The sequence below is a fragment of the Microchirus variegatus genome (genome assembly GCF_963457635.1).
Source record: "Microchirus variegatus genome assembly, chromosome: 12".
Classification (NCBI taxonomy): Eukaryota; Metazoa; Chordata; class Actinopteri; order Pleuronectiformes; family Soleidae; genus Microchirus; species Microchirus variegatus.
The window spans coordinates 10011307-10028331 of NC_139813.1; the positions used below are offsets into that span (position 1 = coordinate 10011307).

At 39.4% G+C, this 17025-nt stretch overlaps 2 protein-coding genes across 2 annotated transcripts; one reads left to right on the forward strand and one right to left on the reverse strand.

Moving 5' to 3' along the window:
* The first annotated feature begins 2392 nt into the window (after positions 1–2392).
* LOC310935185 (proteasome subunit alpha type-6) lies at positions 2393–7306 on the forward strand. The gene is made up of 7 exons (XM_083899032.1): positions 2393–2535; positions 3224–3318; positions 4135–4216; positions 4612–4767; positions 5383–5561; positions 5778–5872; positions 7116–7306. The coding sequence occupies exons 1-7, from the start codon at positions 2460–2462 to the stop codon at positions 7171–7173; spliced, it is 741 nt and encodes a 246-aa protein (XP_083755158.1). The 5' UTR covers positions 2393–2459; the 3' UTR covers positions 7174–7306.
* Positions 7307–8623: 1317 nt separating this feature from the next.
* Positions 8624–11039, reverse strand: LOC310934947 (NF-kappa-B inhibitor alpha-like). Its single transcript, XM_083898756.1, has 6 exons — positions 10741–11039; positions 10068–10173; positions 9745–9952; positions 9552–9640; positions 9179–9439; positions 8624–9059 (listed from the first exon to the last, which is right to left on the reverse strand). The coding sequence occupies exons 1-6, from the start codon at positions 10974–10976 to the stop codon at positions 9030–9032; spliced, it is 930 nt and encodes a 309-aa protein (XP_083754882.1). The 5' UTR covers positions 10977–11039; the 3' UTR covers positions 8624–9029.
* Between the last annotated feature and the right edge of the window lie 5986 nt (positions 11040–17025).

Below are 17025 nucleotides of genomic sequence, written 5' to 3' on the forward strand. Positions count from 1 at the left end.
CCAAAGTTAGAGGAAGTGTACATGCAGCATTTTTTTTTATCACACACACAAGCTCTATATCTCACATTTACATCACCCTGCATAATTCCACATAAGATAAGCTTTTTGGAAACCAGTTCTTTGAAAATGTTGTGCTCAATCTGTTTTTTTTGTTGTTTGTTTTTTGTTTTTTGGAAGGTCAGTTAGTCTGTTTACATGTTTTGTTTTTACATTTAGGAATTTCTAGATGCAAATGAAAGTATAGTGTGTCATTTATTTTGTGAGGGAGAACGCAGGCCTCATCAGAATGTTTCCCTTATTGCCTAACAACTAAACGTCTGTGCGTAGGAAAACATTAGACAGAATGTGGCTTTGCAATGTGAAAAAAAAAGTGTTTTAATAGATGCTGGAGATCCCCCCGCCGACCTCTGAAGGCTAATCCCACACTTGTGCTCTCAGACCTGCGGGCGGGGGGCTTTTCTGGTTTTCAAATGTGAATACAGTGTGCAAATGTGAATACAGTGTGAATGAGCCACACTTTTCAGTATACCAAATCTGGAGGTGCAAAAGAGAAAGAACAGTTGTGGTTGACAAGACAGGAAAGGGGGAGGAAAACGAGAGCTGTCAGGGTAGAGGGGAACTGTGGGTGTGGGTGGGGGGGTTAAGTTTTAGTTGTAAAATATCAATGCAAAGAAGGCACCAATGCTGAAGCAATATTATATCAGGAGCATAATGCTAAACCTTTCAGACATTTAATAGACAAAAGCTCTTGCTCGACCCAAAATAAATATCCTCTCAGCTGACATAGGGCGAAAGGCGGGGTACATCCTGGACTACATAGAGACAAACAAACATCCACTCTCACACTCACACCAACAGTCAATTTAGAGTGTCCAATTTGCCTAATCCACAAATCTACATATTTATAGACTGTGGGAGGGAACGAAATCCGTAGAAAACACACAGGGAGAACGGGGTAGACTCCATGAAGAAAGGCCCTTATTCTGACCGAGTCGTGAACCTGGCTCTTCTTGCTGCAAAGGCAAGAGTCCAAAATAAAAGTATTGATCTTAAAACATCAAAAGTGTATATATATTGAAGTTACAAGATCCATATTGGAATGTCACATCTTTGATGTTGTGCAATACTGGATTTTGGGAGAATCTTTTGCCAATTAACTGCTATTAAAATACCTCATTGCATGCATGGGGTGTTATTATGACATATTTGAACACTCCCATCTATGATTATACACTATTACAAACCACACTGTTTTTATAATTGCACAATGACATGGCAACCAATGACAGGGGCTTTCTGCCTTCAAACATGATACACATCTTATAAGATAACCCATGTTGGCAACACAAACCTCAAGATTCAACGTCGGGTTTATCACCGATCACAGTACCAGTGTGCGCAGCTGTTTACGTCAATGGCTCAATGTTTTAGTAACTAAAAGGAAGCAAACATCCTCTTTTCAGCTGTATTTGCTACCTGGGGACGGAGGGAAAATCCCAGTATAACAGGTGCACATTTGCAGTTTTTTTTTCTTTCAGGAAAAAGGAAATGAAAAAGACTGCATAACAAATGAGCTGTCAATGTTTATTCTTTCTTTTTTTTTGCTCCAAATATTTCTAAAGAAAGCTGCTCATGTTCCATTTAATAGATGGCTTCATTTTTACATGGCTTGGAATATGATGAGGAACAAATCATTTTGTGGTGTCATGAGAGTTCTTCTAAACTGTTTTCACTTTCTTGCAGTAATAAAGTAACACGTGTTGGTGTTAGATGCAGGTTATGCAGACATTATGCTGCATCTGGAACTAAAAAAATGATAGTAATATAATAGTTTATGTATCTGTTAATGCTAAATAATGAACTGTAGAAAGCATTCAGTTTCCCACAGTGTCAACTCTTCTATGTCGCAATTTTTAGTGTCACCACCAAACTTTTCTACTTTTTTAATATATATAACTCCTGAGCAAATATCAACCAAATTTGTCATTTGCATTTTGAATTATGTTAACAAACATGACCACTTTATTTGTACAGATTTAATATTTTTCTTAGTAACACTCAAACATCAGTAAATTCCCCCAAAAATAATAATATGTAATGAAATAACAACCAAATCAGTATATTAATAAGTTAGCCTATATAGTATATATAGTTGTTATAACAGCAAATTAAATTAATAACTGTTCTAACGTGTCAAATATATTATATTATATTATATTATATTATATTATATTATATTATATTATATTATATTATATTATATTATATTATATTATATTATATATCGTGGGGACGTCGTTGTTGTTAACCTTATCATATCACCATAGAAACGAAGCAGGCCTCTTACACCGGAAGAAGTTCCTTTCCATTCATTTCAACTTCCGGGTGGAAATACTGTGCTTGAAAGTCTGCTCGCAAATCCATTTGGACGAACTTCTCGGCCAACCTCACGTTCTAATATGTCCCGAGGCTCTAGTGCAGGGTTCGACCGACACATTACCATCTTCTCTCCTGAAGGAAGACTCTATCAAGTCGGTGAGTATGTGGACGCGTTCACACAAAAGCCGGGTGAAGGGTTCAGTTGTTTGCTAGCTAGCTAAATGCCCTGTCATGGTTCGCCTAGCTTGTTTTCCATCTGATAAATAGCTCCCGTCGTAAACAAAAACGGGGTTATTAAACATCACGAACGTATAGCTGATGCAGGGCGGCTTGTTAATTTACGTACACGCTCCTTGCAGCTGCATTTAACAGAAGAGAATCAAAATAGCTAACCGGTTAGCATGCTAATTAGCATGCTTAGCATTGCTGCAAAGCAAGCTGATTCATTGCTTAATGTGTCAAATTGCCATTCATGGAACTGCTCCGGTTTGGGAAAGATAATTTAGAGTATAATTTTAATCAAACAATCCCAGTTATATTATAATTTGTTCTCATGTATGCTATTTTTATGTATTTCAGTGATCTATCAGTATGATAGATGTACTCTAGAATAGTTATCTGATCAATAACGGTTTGCAGAAAGGTGCTGAAGTGAACTTTTAATGACAGTTAATTGAACAATTTATTCAATTAATTTAATTTATACAATTAGAATGTATCCTCAACCAATCAGATTTCTTGCTGTGGGGGTCAGCATGTGTGTTTGGAAGTAGTCATTTTTCTTGAGTGCTTTATTCTTTCCTAAATGTCCTGTTATCATAATGACATTTGATCTTCCCTGCAGAATATGCTTTCAAGGCCATTAACCAAGGTGGACTTACATCAGTAGCAGTTCGAGGGAAGGACTGTGCGGTTGTTGTCACACAGAAAAAAGTACCGGTGAGTTGTTTACATACTGCAGAGCTTTTGACAGTTGTGATACTGTGAGCTCACTTCATTCATTTCCTCCTATAGCTAAAAGTGTCCTTTATTGTGGGATAAATCATTGCATTTTAATCAGGCATCTTAATAATACGATATAGCACTCTGAGAGCACAAACCTCCACCAAAGCTGTCAGCTTCCGTCTTGCTGATACACTCAAGTGGCAACAAAATCTAACCATGTTCCCTGTGCCATAATAATTTGAATTCATCGAAATCCGTCCTCAACTGTTTGTTATGCTTCTTTTTGGTAATGTTAATGAGTGACTGAATATACACCTTGTTCATTTTGTCAGATAATTTATCTGCTTCTAAAATAGTTACAATTTCATATTAAGAATAAAGAAGACCTCATTATTGCTGGTAGTCGTTAGCATAGAAATAAATATAAATAAAAAAGTACTGATTGAGATGTATCATGGCTTTGGTTTAATTTGTGATGCTGTAGTATTATTTTATTTAGTTTATAGTGTTTTGTGTTTTTAATATATGATTACTTCAGAAAGATAAAAGACAGCAAATGTATAAAATCTGTTAAATTAGGTAATTGTTACATTTTTTATTTGTATAAGTTTATATTTATAGTCTTGGTTAGAATTGTCTTTAATTGCTGTTAGAAAGGGCCAATAGATATTTGGTTGCATTTCTGTGTGTGAAATGTGGACCACCCTTTGATGTTGATTAATTTGTGTCGATAACGAAGTGTTTGGAAAAAAATATTTTATATGATGAGGTCATAGTCACATGCTCTTTTTTTTCTCCCCTGCAAAACAGGACAAGCTCCTGGATGCCGCCACAGTGACCCACCTTTTCAGAATAACAGATAATATTGGATGTGTAATGTCAGGGATGACAGGTAAGAAACAAAAGCAATCGGGAAATGTTGTGCTCTCCGTAAACATGTTTACCTTTACGATTACCATTAGTGTATTATTTTATGCATTTTCTCCCCTCTTTACTTTATATTTAAATGTTTTTCTAAGCATATTTGTTAAAGTTAGTCGTATCGTGACGACTCGTAAACATTTCAGTAAGCGGGAACAATTTAGTTGAAAACCAAATTAAACACACCCATGTCTTTTTTCTTTATATTAGGGTTTTTGGTTAAAGTAGATTTACCATGACTGAAATAGTTTTCTGTCAATAAGATTTCTGAATTGCATTCAACATTTGAAACACTGCTGTTTATTGGATGCTTTGACAAACATCAGCTTTTCTTTTTTTTTTACCCTTTTCCACATGTTCCTGCAGCCGACAGCAGGTCCCAAGTGCAGCGAGCTCGCTATGAGGCTGCAAACTGGCAGTACAAGTATGGTTATGAGATTCCAGTGGACATGCTGTGTAAGAGGATCGCCGACATCTCACAAGTCTACACGCAGAACGCTGAGATGCGACCACTGGGCTGCTGTACGTATGCATTTTCAAATGTAATTTGGCTGCATGTTGCAACGAAATCATCTTAAGGTCCAAACATCTAATCAATGAATTGAGAAAATAATCGACAGATTAGTCAATGATGGTTAGTAGCAGCCCTACATTTTAGAATGACAATGCTCTTTTATTATCTCGCTTTTATTTTATTTGTTTAAATGGTTTATACAAATATGGTAAACGCAACAGAAACTATTACATTTCAAGACATAAAGCAAAGAAGGGCTAGGGCTTGATAAATTCACACTTCTTTCCAGCTACTTTCAGACATAGGACAATGGTAGTAATATTTTCTTCTTGTGTAGTTCAGCACCATTTTTGTTTTGATGTTGCAAAAATAATAATGCTTCTTTTTTATCATAAATAATTTGCCTTGAATTTGTTTTCTTTTTTTTAAATTTTCTTTTAACTTGTCCAATTAAAAATTCATTTATTCATTCTTAACTGGGATATTTGAATTAAATACAGTAATATGGGCATTCACACTAACCCTGTAATGTGTCCTGATATACCATCTGTTTTTCATTTGTTATATTTGATGGAAATATTTTTTTACAACCAAAAAATGTGTAACTGCCACTGGTCCTGCAGGTATGATTATGATCGGCGTTGACGAGGAGAACGGCCCTCAAGTGTACAAATGTGACCCTGCGGGCTACTACTGTGGCTTCAAGGCAACTGCCGCTGGAGTCAAGCAGACAGAAGCCACCAGCTTCCTTGAAAAGAAAGTGAAAAAGAAACTTGACTGGACCTTTGAGCAAACCATCGAGGTATGTAAAGTCATTTTATGACTGCCGATTAGCTCAGGTTCAAGTAACATGAATGTGAAACTTTAAAAGTGTTTTCCTGACACTGTTGCCATATAACATCATATCAAATATTAATATTATACAATCCAGTATCATGTATATGTCATAAACATAAACCTAATCTTCTGTTCTTACAAACCCACCTCTCTGTTTGTTCCACATTTTTCTCACCTGCAGACAGCAATTTCTTGTCTGTCAACTGTTCTCTCCATTGACTTCAAGCCTTCAGAGCTGGAGGTTGGCATTGTCGCAACGCAGGATCCCAAGTTCAGGTAAAAGACAACTGTGCAAGATGGTGAAGCAGATATCTGTAAGATGAAAATAGCAGCTACCTAAAAAAAATATTTTGGAAAATAGGTACAAGTATAAAATCAATGTACTGTATATACTGTTCACAGCCAGCGACATGTTTTTGATGTTATTTTTGGGTTGTTGCTGTTCTGTGCCGGTGTCCGTGATAATGCCACGACGGTGCATTATAGATTATTTATTTTATTTAGTCTTTTGCAGTGCTCAGCAACATCGTTGCAGTAGTGCACTGCTGCTGAATGGTTGTAATGGTAATGTAACTCAAATTATTTGATAGAGAACTGGACCTCTGCACCTCCTCTGGGCTCTGTTTCCAGCCTTGTAAATAATCAGTCACAGTGCAGTTCGTGGAGAGATGAGCGCTGCTATTGGCTGTTCTACTGAGCAGCTGTGGAAACATCTCTCAGGGGGGTTTTTTTCTAGAGAAAAGGCGTATGAGGGCAACACTGATGGTGTGGAAGATGTAACGTTGCCTCCTTCCATTGTGCATTGTGTGAGTTTTTGGAAATTTGAGGAAAAAATGGGGCATTCTAAGGCTCCCTAAGGGGGTAATTATTACAAAAAAAAGTTTGTCTGTTAAAAATTGTGCGCTCGTGGTGAAATGTTACAGGTTGCGAGAGTCTCATTTCAAGTCAAATGATCTGTATAAGGATATGAATTATCACGAATATGTATTTGTGCAGTTTTTGCCATAGCAAAGTGGCCGGCAACACAGACGGATAAAAACTGGGTCGGTGAATGTCTATTTGGTATTTTTGGTGGTCATTATGCATTTTCTCTGAAACAAATTCCATATTTTTTACGAGAAAGCGATTGTTTTAAGCAAGACTGCATGTCGTGTAAAGTAGCATAATACTTACCATCAAATGATAAATTTACATTTTGGTCAGAGGGTGTAGCGCCCCCTGTTACCAGGTTTAGAAAAAACCCTGTCTCTATTCCAGCTTCAGCAACAACTGGTTACTCTGCAAAACAACCTAAAAAAGGTAAATGAGTCTTTAAGTCAGACAATATAAAGTATGTTATAAAACACATGTCAGTATGGGGGGAGGGTTTCAGAGACGGTAACATTCCCTCAGGTCATATACTCACATTTGCACATTTTTCCGTCTGTGACTGAACAAAATAATTTATCGAAGTCTCTTCATTTAGCAAAATATATTTTTGTTTTTGTTATAATTATTATGCATATTTTGTTCTCTCCAGGATTCTGACAGAGACTGAAGTGGACGTCCACCTGGTGTCCTTGGCAGAGCGGGACTGAGCGAGCAGAGACGCATCACCTGTTGGATTAAGTTAGAGCATGATGGGATATACGAGTCCCAGATGGAGACTGGTGTTATCTTTGTTTGCTGTACATTTACCCCCCCACTGTTTCATTCAAAAATTAAAAAAAGTTTTTGGAGTAAAATCATGCATTTCCTGATATTTATTTTTTCCTCTTACAGCTGGTTCAATTTGATTTAAACACAACGTACTAAACACAATGTGCGCACCTTTAAACTCCCATGTAACCTCATTCCTCTGTTTCATCAGCTGTGTTTTCGTCTGTCGGTTGAATTTAGCAGCAGGAGGAAATGGAACATGAGCGACTGCTCAGCTCTACCCCAGAGCTTCCTGTTGTGGCTCTTGCTGCACTAAAAAAAAAAAAATCACACGGCACACCAGTGGTTATTCTACTACACAGTGAATGATAAAGTCACCAGATTTGACCTCATTTACATTTTTTTCATGCACCTGTAGCCTGTCAGAAATAGATGACTTCAGCTTAGCAGATACAACTGAGATACACTTGGTTTTAACAATGGGCTCCAGTGTGTGGATTCAGCTCAGTGTGGGGAGGACTTTGTCATCACTTGTGATCAGAAAGTATGTTAACGTGTCAGGTCTTTCTAATAAGACTCATTACATCAGCATTGTCTTATTTCTTTGTTTTTTTAAAAATCAGAAACCCTGTTTCTGTTTTTGTTACATATGTTGGGAATTTTCACTCTTGATTCATGTTAACATCTCGTACGTCAAGTTCCACTCTCTTTAAAGTAGCAGCAACCTGCTTACTGGTCCTCGGAAAATCCCTCTGCTCAGTTGAGCTTTACAGCCCGAGGAAAATTACAGCTATTAAGTCTTATCACTGTGTTTTTCTCACTTAGTGTTTGTTCCAGTTTTACTTCACATTGGAAATGAGAGGCTGTCAATTCAGGTAATTCCTGACTGAAAAATTCCAGGTTTGCTGTTGACACCAACTCATGCGTGGCACACTTTTTCCCGTCTATGTAAAAAAAAAAAAAAGAAAAGAAAAACACATTTCCTACTTCCAAAATTTCCTTGGTATTTGTACCCAGTGCCAGGACTGAGTTGCTATTCAGCAGTGGTTCTTCCAGGGCGGGGCGGAATACTGAAGTACATTATGCTCCTCTTGTTCTTGCCCAGGGACTTTCAGCGCAGTGACTCAGAGACCAGGTGACCTCGCCCCAACAAGGAAATCCCAGACCATTCTGAGTGTGATCGGTTCTTACTCTTTCACAAGTCTGACTGATGACTCCCTGCCTCGTCATTTTGTGTGAGAAGTGAGAAATGCTAACTTATTTTTACAACGTGGAAAGAACACGAGAGAGTCATCGCACAGAAGGAGATCAGTGAGCAATCGTAAAAAAAATAAAAAATAACGCTGAGTGGAGGAAACACACTGATCCAAGTGCTTTATATTCATAGACTTCTTTTTTTATTCTGAGCATTTTTCTTATGTAAATAGTTAAATTCACACAACATGAGCACGTGTACAAAAATAATATCTCTGCATTTACAATATATTACAAGTCTAATATGTACACATCAATATATATATATATAGATATTTAATTTTTTACAGAATAAAGAAAAGACTACATGGAGGTTGTGGTCTTGCTGGTACGTGGTTCTCGGCACAGACTTCTGTGACTTGGACTGGCTTTGACCGGACTAGACGCCATCTTCATTTGTGTTTGTGATCCCGGGGGCCAGCGCCTGTGACTTGGACCTGGACGGGGGGGACGGACACTGACTTGTCCCTCGTTGTGGGGCCGTAGGCAACCCAGCAGCAGCTTCACTGTCACTGATTCATCAGCAGAAGAATGCTTCGGTTTATTTTCCAAACTTTATGTCGTCGTAAAGCTGTAGGGAAGAGATAAGATAAAAATGTTTTAGGAACCAACACTTTTTATTATTATATTAGAACTACGCTACTGAGATCTGGTCTGAGGTTTTCCGATCATTGTGACTCGGATACTGACCTCATCTTCCGACAGGTCCAGATCCTCCATGTCGCTGTCGTCTGATTCGCTTTCGGGCAGCTCCCTCAGCTCCTGTGCCGTCCTCTCAAACAACTGGCACCGGATCTCTTCGTTCTGGCGCCCGTACGTGAGGTGGTACGCCGTGAAGCCGCCGTAGTTCAAGCAGTTGACGTTGGCGCCGAGGTCGAGCAGACAGCGCACCAGCGTGGAGTTCTGGAGATCCACTGCCAAGTGAAGTGCCGTGCGACCGCTGCATTGTTCCTATGGGAAACAAAGTGGAAAAAATGTTGCGTTAGCTTCCTGCTCCCTTTTCCTTTGCCTTTATGTCGAAAAAAAAAAAACTTGATGGAAAGACTGCCTCAATGACACCTACCTGTGCGTTGATGTCTGCACCCAGCTTCACCAGGTTCTCCACCAATGAGATGTAGCCGTTAATTGACGCCAAGTGGAGACAACTGTGTCCTGAAGGAGGAAAATGAGGGAAAGTTCAGTCAGTGTCAATGAATCCAAGAATAAAATGTAAAAGAATAATAAATATAGAGTTCTGCATTTTTTCCTGAACCTACCATTGTAGTTGGGGAAGGACATGATGGAGGTCAGGTGGCGTTGGCAGGTCTGAGTAATGACACTGAAGCAGGCGAGGGAGCCTCTCTTGCAGGCAATGTGCAAAGCCGTGTTGCCGCAGTTGTCCGTGAGCCGCGGGTCACAGCCGGCCTTCAGCAGCTTCTCCACCAACTGTGGCTGCTCGGTGATCACTGCGAGATGGAGAGCGGTCTGGAGGGAGGGACATTTAATTATTAACCCACTCTGAGTGTGTGTGGAAGGAAGGAAGTAAAAGAGGGTTCTTTATTTAGCTGAAGGTGATTATTCACGTGTGACTGGTTATTACCTGTCTCTGGTGGTTCTGCACGTTGAGGAATGGGTGATTGTGGGAGAGCTTGATCATCTGGAGGGCATAATCTGTGGCTTCGTGAATGATGGACAAGTGTAGAGGCCTGTGGGGGAAGAGGAGAGGGAGAGGAAAAAAGTGAGTTAAAAAAAAAAACACTGCTTTTCCATGAAAACTTTATTGTTGTGTTTGTTTAATGCACCCGAGGAAGTGGTTCCAGGCAAATGAAGGGAGAACAAAGCCTGAGCAGTGGAGCGTTTCGCAAGAATGGAGTTTTGTCGGGTTATTTCCACCAGTTGTGGCTTGACACATCTGATGCTTTATCAGTTACTGGCAGCGCGCCAGGGACTTTCCTGAACGCGCAACGCGCACTTTAGCTCCGCCCAGACTGCGCTGTGAGCCAAAGTACACACACTGAGTACACACTGCGATGCACGCAACACACACACACAGAGAGATACTTTAAAGCCCACTTCTTTTCCCTGCAACTTCCTCCTTTTTTTATGCGCACTTTTGCAGCTTTTCAAACCTCCCCAGTGCAACTGCGTTTAAAAACGTTTTAACGCGCAAAATGCGCAACTCCAATCCGCTCGCGAAACTCTCGCAAATGCACAATTTAACCGTAACAATCCACACACACACACACACACACACAAAGCGAGTGTCCACTTACGTGTCACCATCCTCGGTCACTGCACTCCTCCACGGCTCGTAATCCCTCTGCGCGCGCTCCGGCACGTTCACGTCCATCATTTCGAACTCGCTGACGAGCTCGTCCTCCTTCAGGGACTCCAGGCCGCTGTCAAAGCGGTCCTCCTGGCACGGCAGCGCCTTGTCGTGTTTGGGCCCCATGTTGTCCAAGTTATAATCCATTTGAGCGTGAGCGTTGGGAACTCTGTGCACGTCCATGTCGACTGTTGTTTGCAGGTTGTTGTTTCTCCGAGTTGTGTGCGCTGTCTGTGTGTCTGTGTCTGTTTCAAAGGTCAGGGTAAGAAGTGTGGCCCTGAGAGGGGAGGCGCTCTGGTTTTAGAGGCTCTGGGCGGAGACCTGGCGGGGATTTCCATTAGAGGGAAATCACACGGAGGGAGATGTGCTTTTTGTGAGAAAAATCCCCCCCCTTCGACTCACTCAGAACGAAAACTTTTGTAGTTTCCTATTCGACACCTCTTTTTACAGCAGCCGTGTAGGTTTTAAAAAGACGCGATTTATTTCAGTGAATGAGCGACGAGGTGCGCATGAATGAGACAGAGTCTCACTGACTCTTGAAGAATTCCCTTCTGCACTGGGGGGGAAATGTCATTTTGTCGAAGTGGTTAACCAAATCAGCACTCAACATGTTTCCATGTTATACCTCTGACCCAATTGTCCACATTTAACTCTTTAAAAGTTCAATTCAAAAAATGTACACTGAAAATAAACAGTAGCCCACACCTACACACCGTCAACCACATGCTGTTATCACTTAACTACTAAAAGATAAGTGTATTTATGTACACAAGGCTCATTTATAGTTGTACTTCATCTCCTGCTGCACACGTAAACACCACAACATAAAATGAATCTGAATTATTTCACGTTAACTTATTTTTAATTAGCTGTTGGGTTTGGATTGAACACCATAATTCAGATCTGAAGCCTAATTTTTTTTAAATGTATTGCTTTAGTTAAAGGGACAGAAATACTACTATTACGACACATGTAATCACCACAAAATATACATGCATCTGTGTTATTTCACCAAAAATAATGCAAAAGAAATTCAAATTTAGTTTAATCTGTTACTTTTTTGAGCTGTTGGGTTTGGATTAAACACATTAATCCAGATCTGAAGCCAGTTTGACTGCACTTTTATTTAGAAACCTATCATTTGTTATTATTATTTTTAAATGTATTGCTTTAGTTAAAGGGACAGAAATAATAATACTACTACTACTCCTATGACACATGTAATCACCACAAAATATACATGCATCTGTGTTATTTCACCAAAAATAATGCAAAAGGAAATCAAATGTAGTTTAATCTGTTACTTTTTTGAGCTGTTGGGTTTGGATTAAACACATTAATCCAGAACTAAAGCCCACTTGACTGCATGCATGTATGGTTTTAATTGAAAACCTATCATTTCTTTCTTTCTTTTTTTTGAAATGCTTTGCTTTTAGATAAAGGGACAGAGCACACTGATAAACAAGTGTCCCATTATAAACTTTACATCACTTAAATGTGCAGAACAGTAATAAAAAAAACGATATAAATCAGGATAAATTAGGAAAAAGAAAAATAATTACAAAAAATATTACTATTACTAAAACATGCAACATTCAATCATTCAAAAACCTGCAATACCCGGACTTGCAATACAATGCATTATTGCATTACTCCATGACTTATTTGCATATAGTACACTTTATCTGACTCAATCAAAAACTCCCACAGTCACAATAGATTAAAGAAGAAACACCTTAGTGTTTTATTATCGTCATCAGGAATGTGAAATATGTTCCGCTGTCCCTGAAGCGTGAATGAAAATTATTTTTAAATGTCTGGCTTGTGTGTGCGTGTGTGTGTGAGCAGTCTGCAGCCTCTTTTTTTTAGGTGGCCAGATTTCAACACTTGCTTCTGTCCACGGTTACTCTATGAAGTAAATGTACGCAGCACAGTCAGTGCACAGGAAGAGGGGAAGATTCTGAAGTTTCCTCATGGAGACTCCCCTTGTGAAAAACTGCACTGCATGTTCCACACTGGGATGTTCTGGACTTACCCGTTCATGCACTGCAGATGCTCTGACTTGGCACTGAAGGGTAAAGTTCATGTGTATTTCATGCAGAATTCACATAGCTATGACTTTTGGTAGGAATTTAAAATGTCCTCTTTTTTTCTTTTTTTTCAAACCCCATATTGTGACTTTCCTTGTGACATTCTTCTTCTCTTCGTTTGCCTTTGTCCCACTTATGCTTCAAGGCAAGTTTTTTTTTTTTGAAAGAAAAGGAAATTCCTCTGTATGTCACAACACGGTGGTGAGGTGTGTGCGTGACAGAGCTACCTGTTTGTGCTCCCCTGACATTTGAGATAAAATTCCCAGGATCGCTTGTGTTTACACTGTAAAGAGGTGGCTTGGTGGAAACATAGCAACCGTATCCAAGGGCAACTAAAGCTATCACACCTCTGTGGGGGTGATACTCATCTGTGATTGCGCTTATGCACACACCAGACAGACACACATACGCACACCCAGTTGGGGCTGTGATGTCACTGAGTGGCAGACGAACGATCACTCGTAACAGGCGCTCTCCATCTCCTGTGTGTCTGCTGTGAATTCCACCCATGCTTTAATCTGTGTCACAATCACACATCTGGGGACAAACTGTACTTGCAGCAGTGTGTTTTCTCTCCAGTTGCTAAGATCCTGTGATTTTGTCTTTTTTTTTTGGTCTTTATATGGACAGATTTTCACCTAATCCAGGAAATACTGGCACTTCCACTTTACGTCTTTGAGAACTTTTGTTGTTGTCGTAATGCCGTGCGAGTGTGCCCTGTCTGCACTTGCCTTGTGTTTACATGTGGTTACCATGGGCACCAACCGCTGACGGAGCACTGACGCCAGTCAAGCGCCGTACATTGCCCTCTGTCTGCGTGTTGGTAAAAGCGCCGCTTATCTGAGTCAGTAGGTGCCTGAGGGAGCATCACACCCTGTCAGTGAGGAGCTGAGGTCATGATACTGACCACCCAATACTCGCATCAGCACACATTCTTCAACAAATGGGTGGTGACTGGTGAAACTTTGGAGCTGCCAGATTATTAAGTAATAAATACCTAATAAAAAAGTGATACTTTTGCTGACTATCCAAAATACTCAAAGTGTCAAATAGTGTGCATCAAATTTAAAGGTGCCATATGTAAGAATGTGGCCAAAAACAGTTACTACATTCAAATTCAAAATACCGAGGTCTTTTAGGTTTCGTTTTTTAACGTAACTGGCAACCCATGGTTGCTTGTTAGCGGAGACTCTACTGACTGCAATGGTTGGTAGACGGCAGTAGGTGGCGCCACATGCCACAACATGATTTCAAAGTCTGCTAAATATTTTTTTTAATGCAAATATTTTGGCTGAACTGTTGTTGTTGGTGAGTGCAGTTTGTTATATGAACATTATTCCTGAGTCTCTGTGACATATTTATGGGCAGTTGCTTTAGATTTATTACATAATGCACCTTTAAAGACACAGTATGTAATGTCTGTTGCAAAGGTCATTGTTTGAGGGTTTCCCCAAAAGCGTAGTGGAACCATGGCAATTAATAGTCGTGATATAATACAACAAATTCACACAATACAATAAAAAAAAAAAAAAATAGAATATTTATTTCCTCAATCTGATGTTTCGTGAGGGTTTGCCACTTATTAACGTTAAGCAGAGGCAGGTAAAGTGGATGACAGCATGAAAAGGCGACCGAAATGAAACAATCATTGAATAGAAACATGAGTTTTCATACATTTAAAGAGTCTTGGAAACAGTTTGGCTTAAGTAAGTACATTACTCAGCAAAATAAGTAACATTAGAGGTGTAGTTTTAGACATTTAATGCTGAAATGTTACATTTTATACCTTTAAAGAGGATATTTCCTCATTATTAATAGAGTAAATACAATGACATTACATTACACTCTATAAATAATAGTTACATTTCAATTAATTGATGCAAATCTACATGTTTTTTTCTTCATAGGAAATTTGTCATTGTTTCCAACTCTTATGTGAACATATATGACCTACATTTCATGAAAACGTGATGGAAAAGTTTGTTTTTTAAAATTATTAACAGCCCCAGCAAAAGGTTAATGAAGTGGGGGGTATAAGGAGAAAAAGTCAACTCACACTAATACTGAAAACGCATCATGGCCAATTTGTGAAAGTGAAACACATGTCATTTCTGGAGAGCATCTATTATTTACACTTAAAGGAAGACTTTGACATTTAGGGATTCATGCATTTTCACTTTCGTGTTGAGAAATCGTTACCACCGCTTTGCTAAATATGGAGGTGAGAGAGCCTTAACCCGTGAAGAACTGAAGGCGACAGCTATCTGGCTTTGTATTTAAGTGTTTAATATTTACAATGGCATAAAATAGCTTGATAAAACTTTATTGTCATTGCACATCAGGTGCACAATGAAATTGCTGTGCTTCTACACCGGCAGTAAATAAGCAGTAAAATAAGAATAGGACAAGTAAAATAGAATACATTAAACTAAACTAAAAGGGATTTTAAACAGCAATATACACACACATTACTTTCAGGATTCATCACTATGTCTATGTTCTTATGGCCCAGGGAAGAAGCTGTTTTTTTAAGCACCTGTACCTCCTGTAAAATAATAATAATAATAATAATAATACCTTTATTTGTATAGCACCTTTAAAAACAACAGTGTTCCACAAAAGTGCTTTTACATTACATAAAAATAAATGCACACATATAAACGTAATCTGTACACATAATCTTCATAAACCTTCCTATTAGGGCAGCCACTGAGCAGAGCAATGGGGGTTGGTTACCTTGCTCAGGGGTACTCCGGTCAATTTTGACCTGGTGGAGACTCAAACCAAGTCCCCATTTCCTCTTGGCCATGATGACCCTTTGCAGGTTTCTCTGCCACTGAGCAGTTGGCATACCATACCTACATGATGCAGTATCAATGCTGCTGCGGTAAAAGACCACCAGCAACTTCCTCTCCACATGGTTCCTTCTCAGCAGCCTCAGGAACTGGAGTCTCTGTTGTGTTTGTTCCCAGGAACTTAAAAGAGCTGAACAGAGTCTCACCGTTGATGGAAAGTGGAGCTGGTTCTTCCTCTGTGTTTCCTGAAGTCTATAACCATGTCGTTTGTTTTGCTGGTGTTGAGCAGTATATTGTGTTTGGTACACCACCCTGCCAGCCTTTTGACCTGCTCCCTGAACCGCTGTCTCGTCCCTGCCACTAACGAAGCCTGTGACCATGGTGTCGTCTGCAAATTTAATGGCGGTATTGAACTATGCACCCAGGCAGAGAGCTGAGAGCCGCTGTGTCCTTGTGTGCGTTGCCATCTACACTTATGAGTGTACAGTCACCTCATTGTATGAACTGTTACTATACTGGTAATATTTTTCCCATAGCACACACTGGACAAACTAAACATCTTTTGAGTTTTCAGCTGCAATATGTAACACTAACAATAAATGTTGCTCGATTTTCACGCCGTACTTTTAACACGCTGGTTATACATGTTGTATATCAGTGAAATGGTAACGCTAATTAGTGAACAGCACTTACCAGACTCTTCTTTACGTATCATGTGTTCCCATGATAACCGAGTGTGTGGTGTGGTCTTCTGATGCTGTAGTCCGTATGCTTTAATGTTGGCCGCTTTAATGTTGTACATGTCTACTGGGATCAGGCCCAGGGGCCCAAGGCCTCCTGATATTTTTGCTTCTACATTATTTAAACCAATATTTGAATCGGGCCCTGAAGCCATATAACACTGGCTATGTTATGTGGTATGTCCTAATAGGTCTGCCTCACTCATAAACCTTGGTTGATGTTATTTACCCATTATATCTGAAAGGGTTAGTTAGAAAGTAGTTCATAGGGAGGTGCTGAGGTGTCCAGGCACCCAACTGGTTTATAATCTGGCCCAGGTTGTACGTTTAAGGGATTATCTTTTGTTAAAACCTGATTGTACTGTAACGTAAGTGTTTTTCTGTCTGTTCGTTATTCTCTGTAAACCCTGAAAACACTCAGGCCAACCCGTCTGGTACAATTAACCATGTTGCATTGAAATCGTCATTCACCCCCACCCTGATGCTCAGTTTGAACTTGTCTACGTGCTTAAATGCATTGAGTTTGTAAGATATTTGCATTCATAAGGGTGGTGTACTTAATTAAGTGTCAAGTGAGTGAATATATAGGTCAGCATTTTTTATTTTT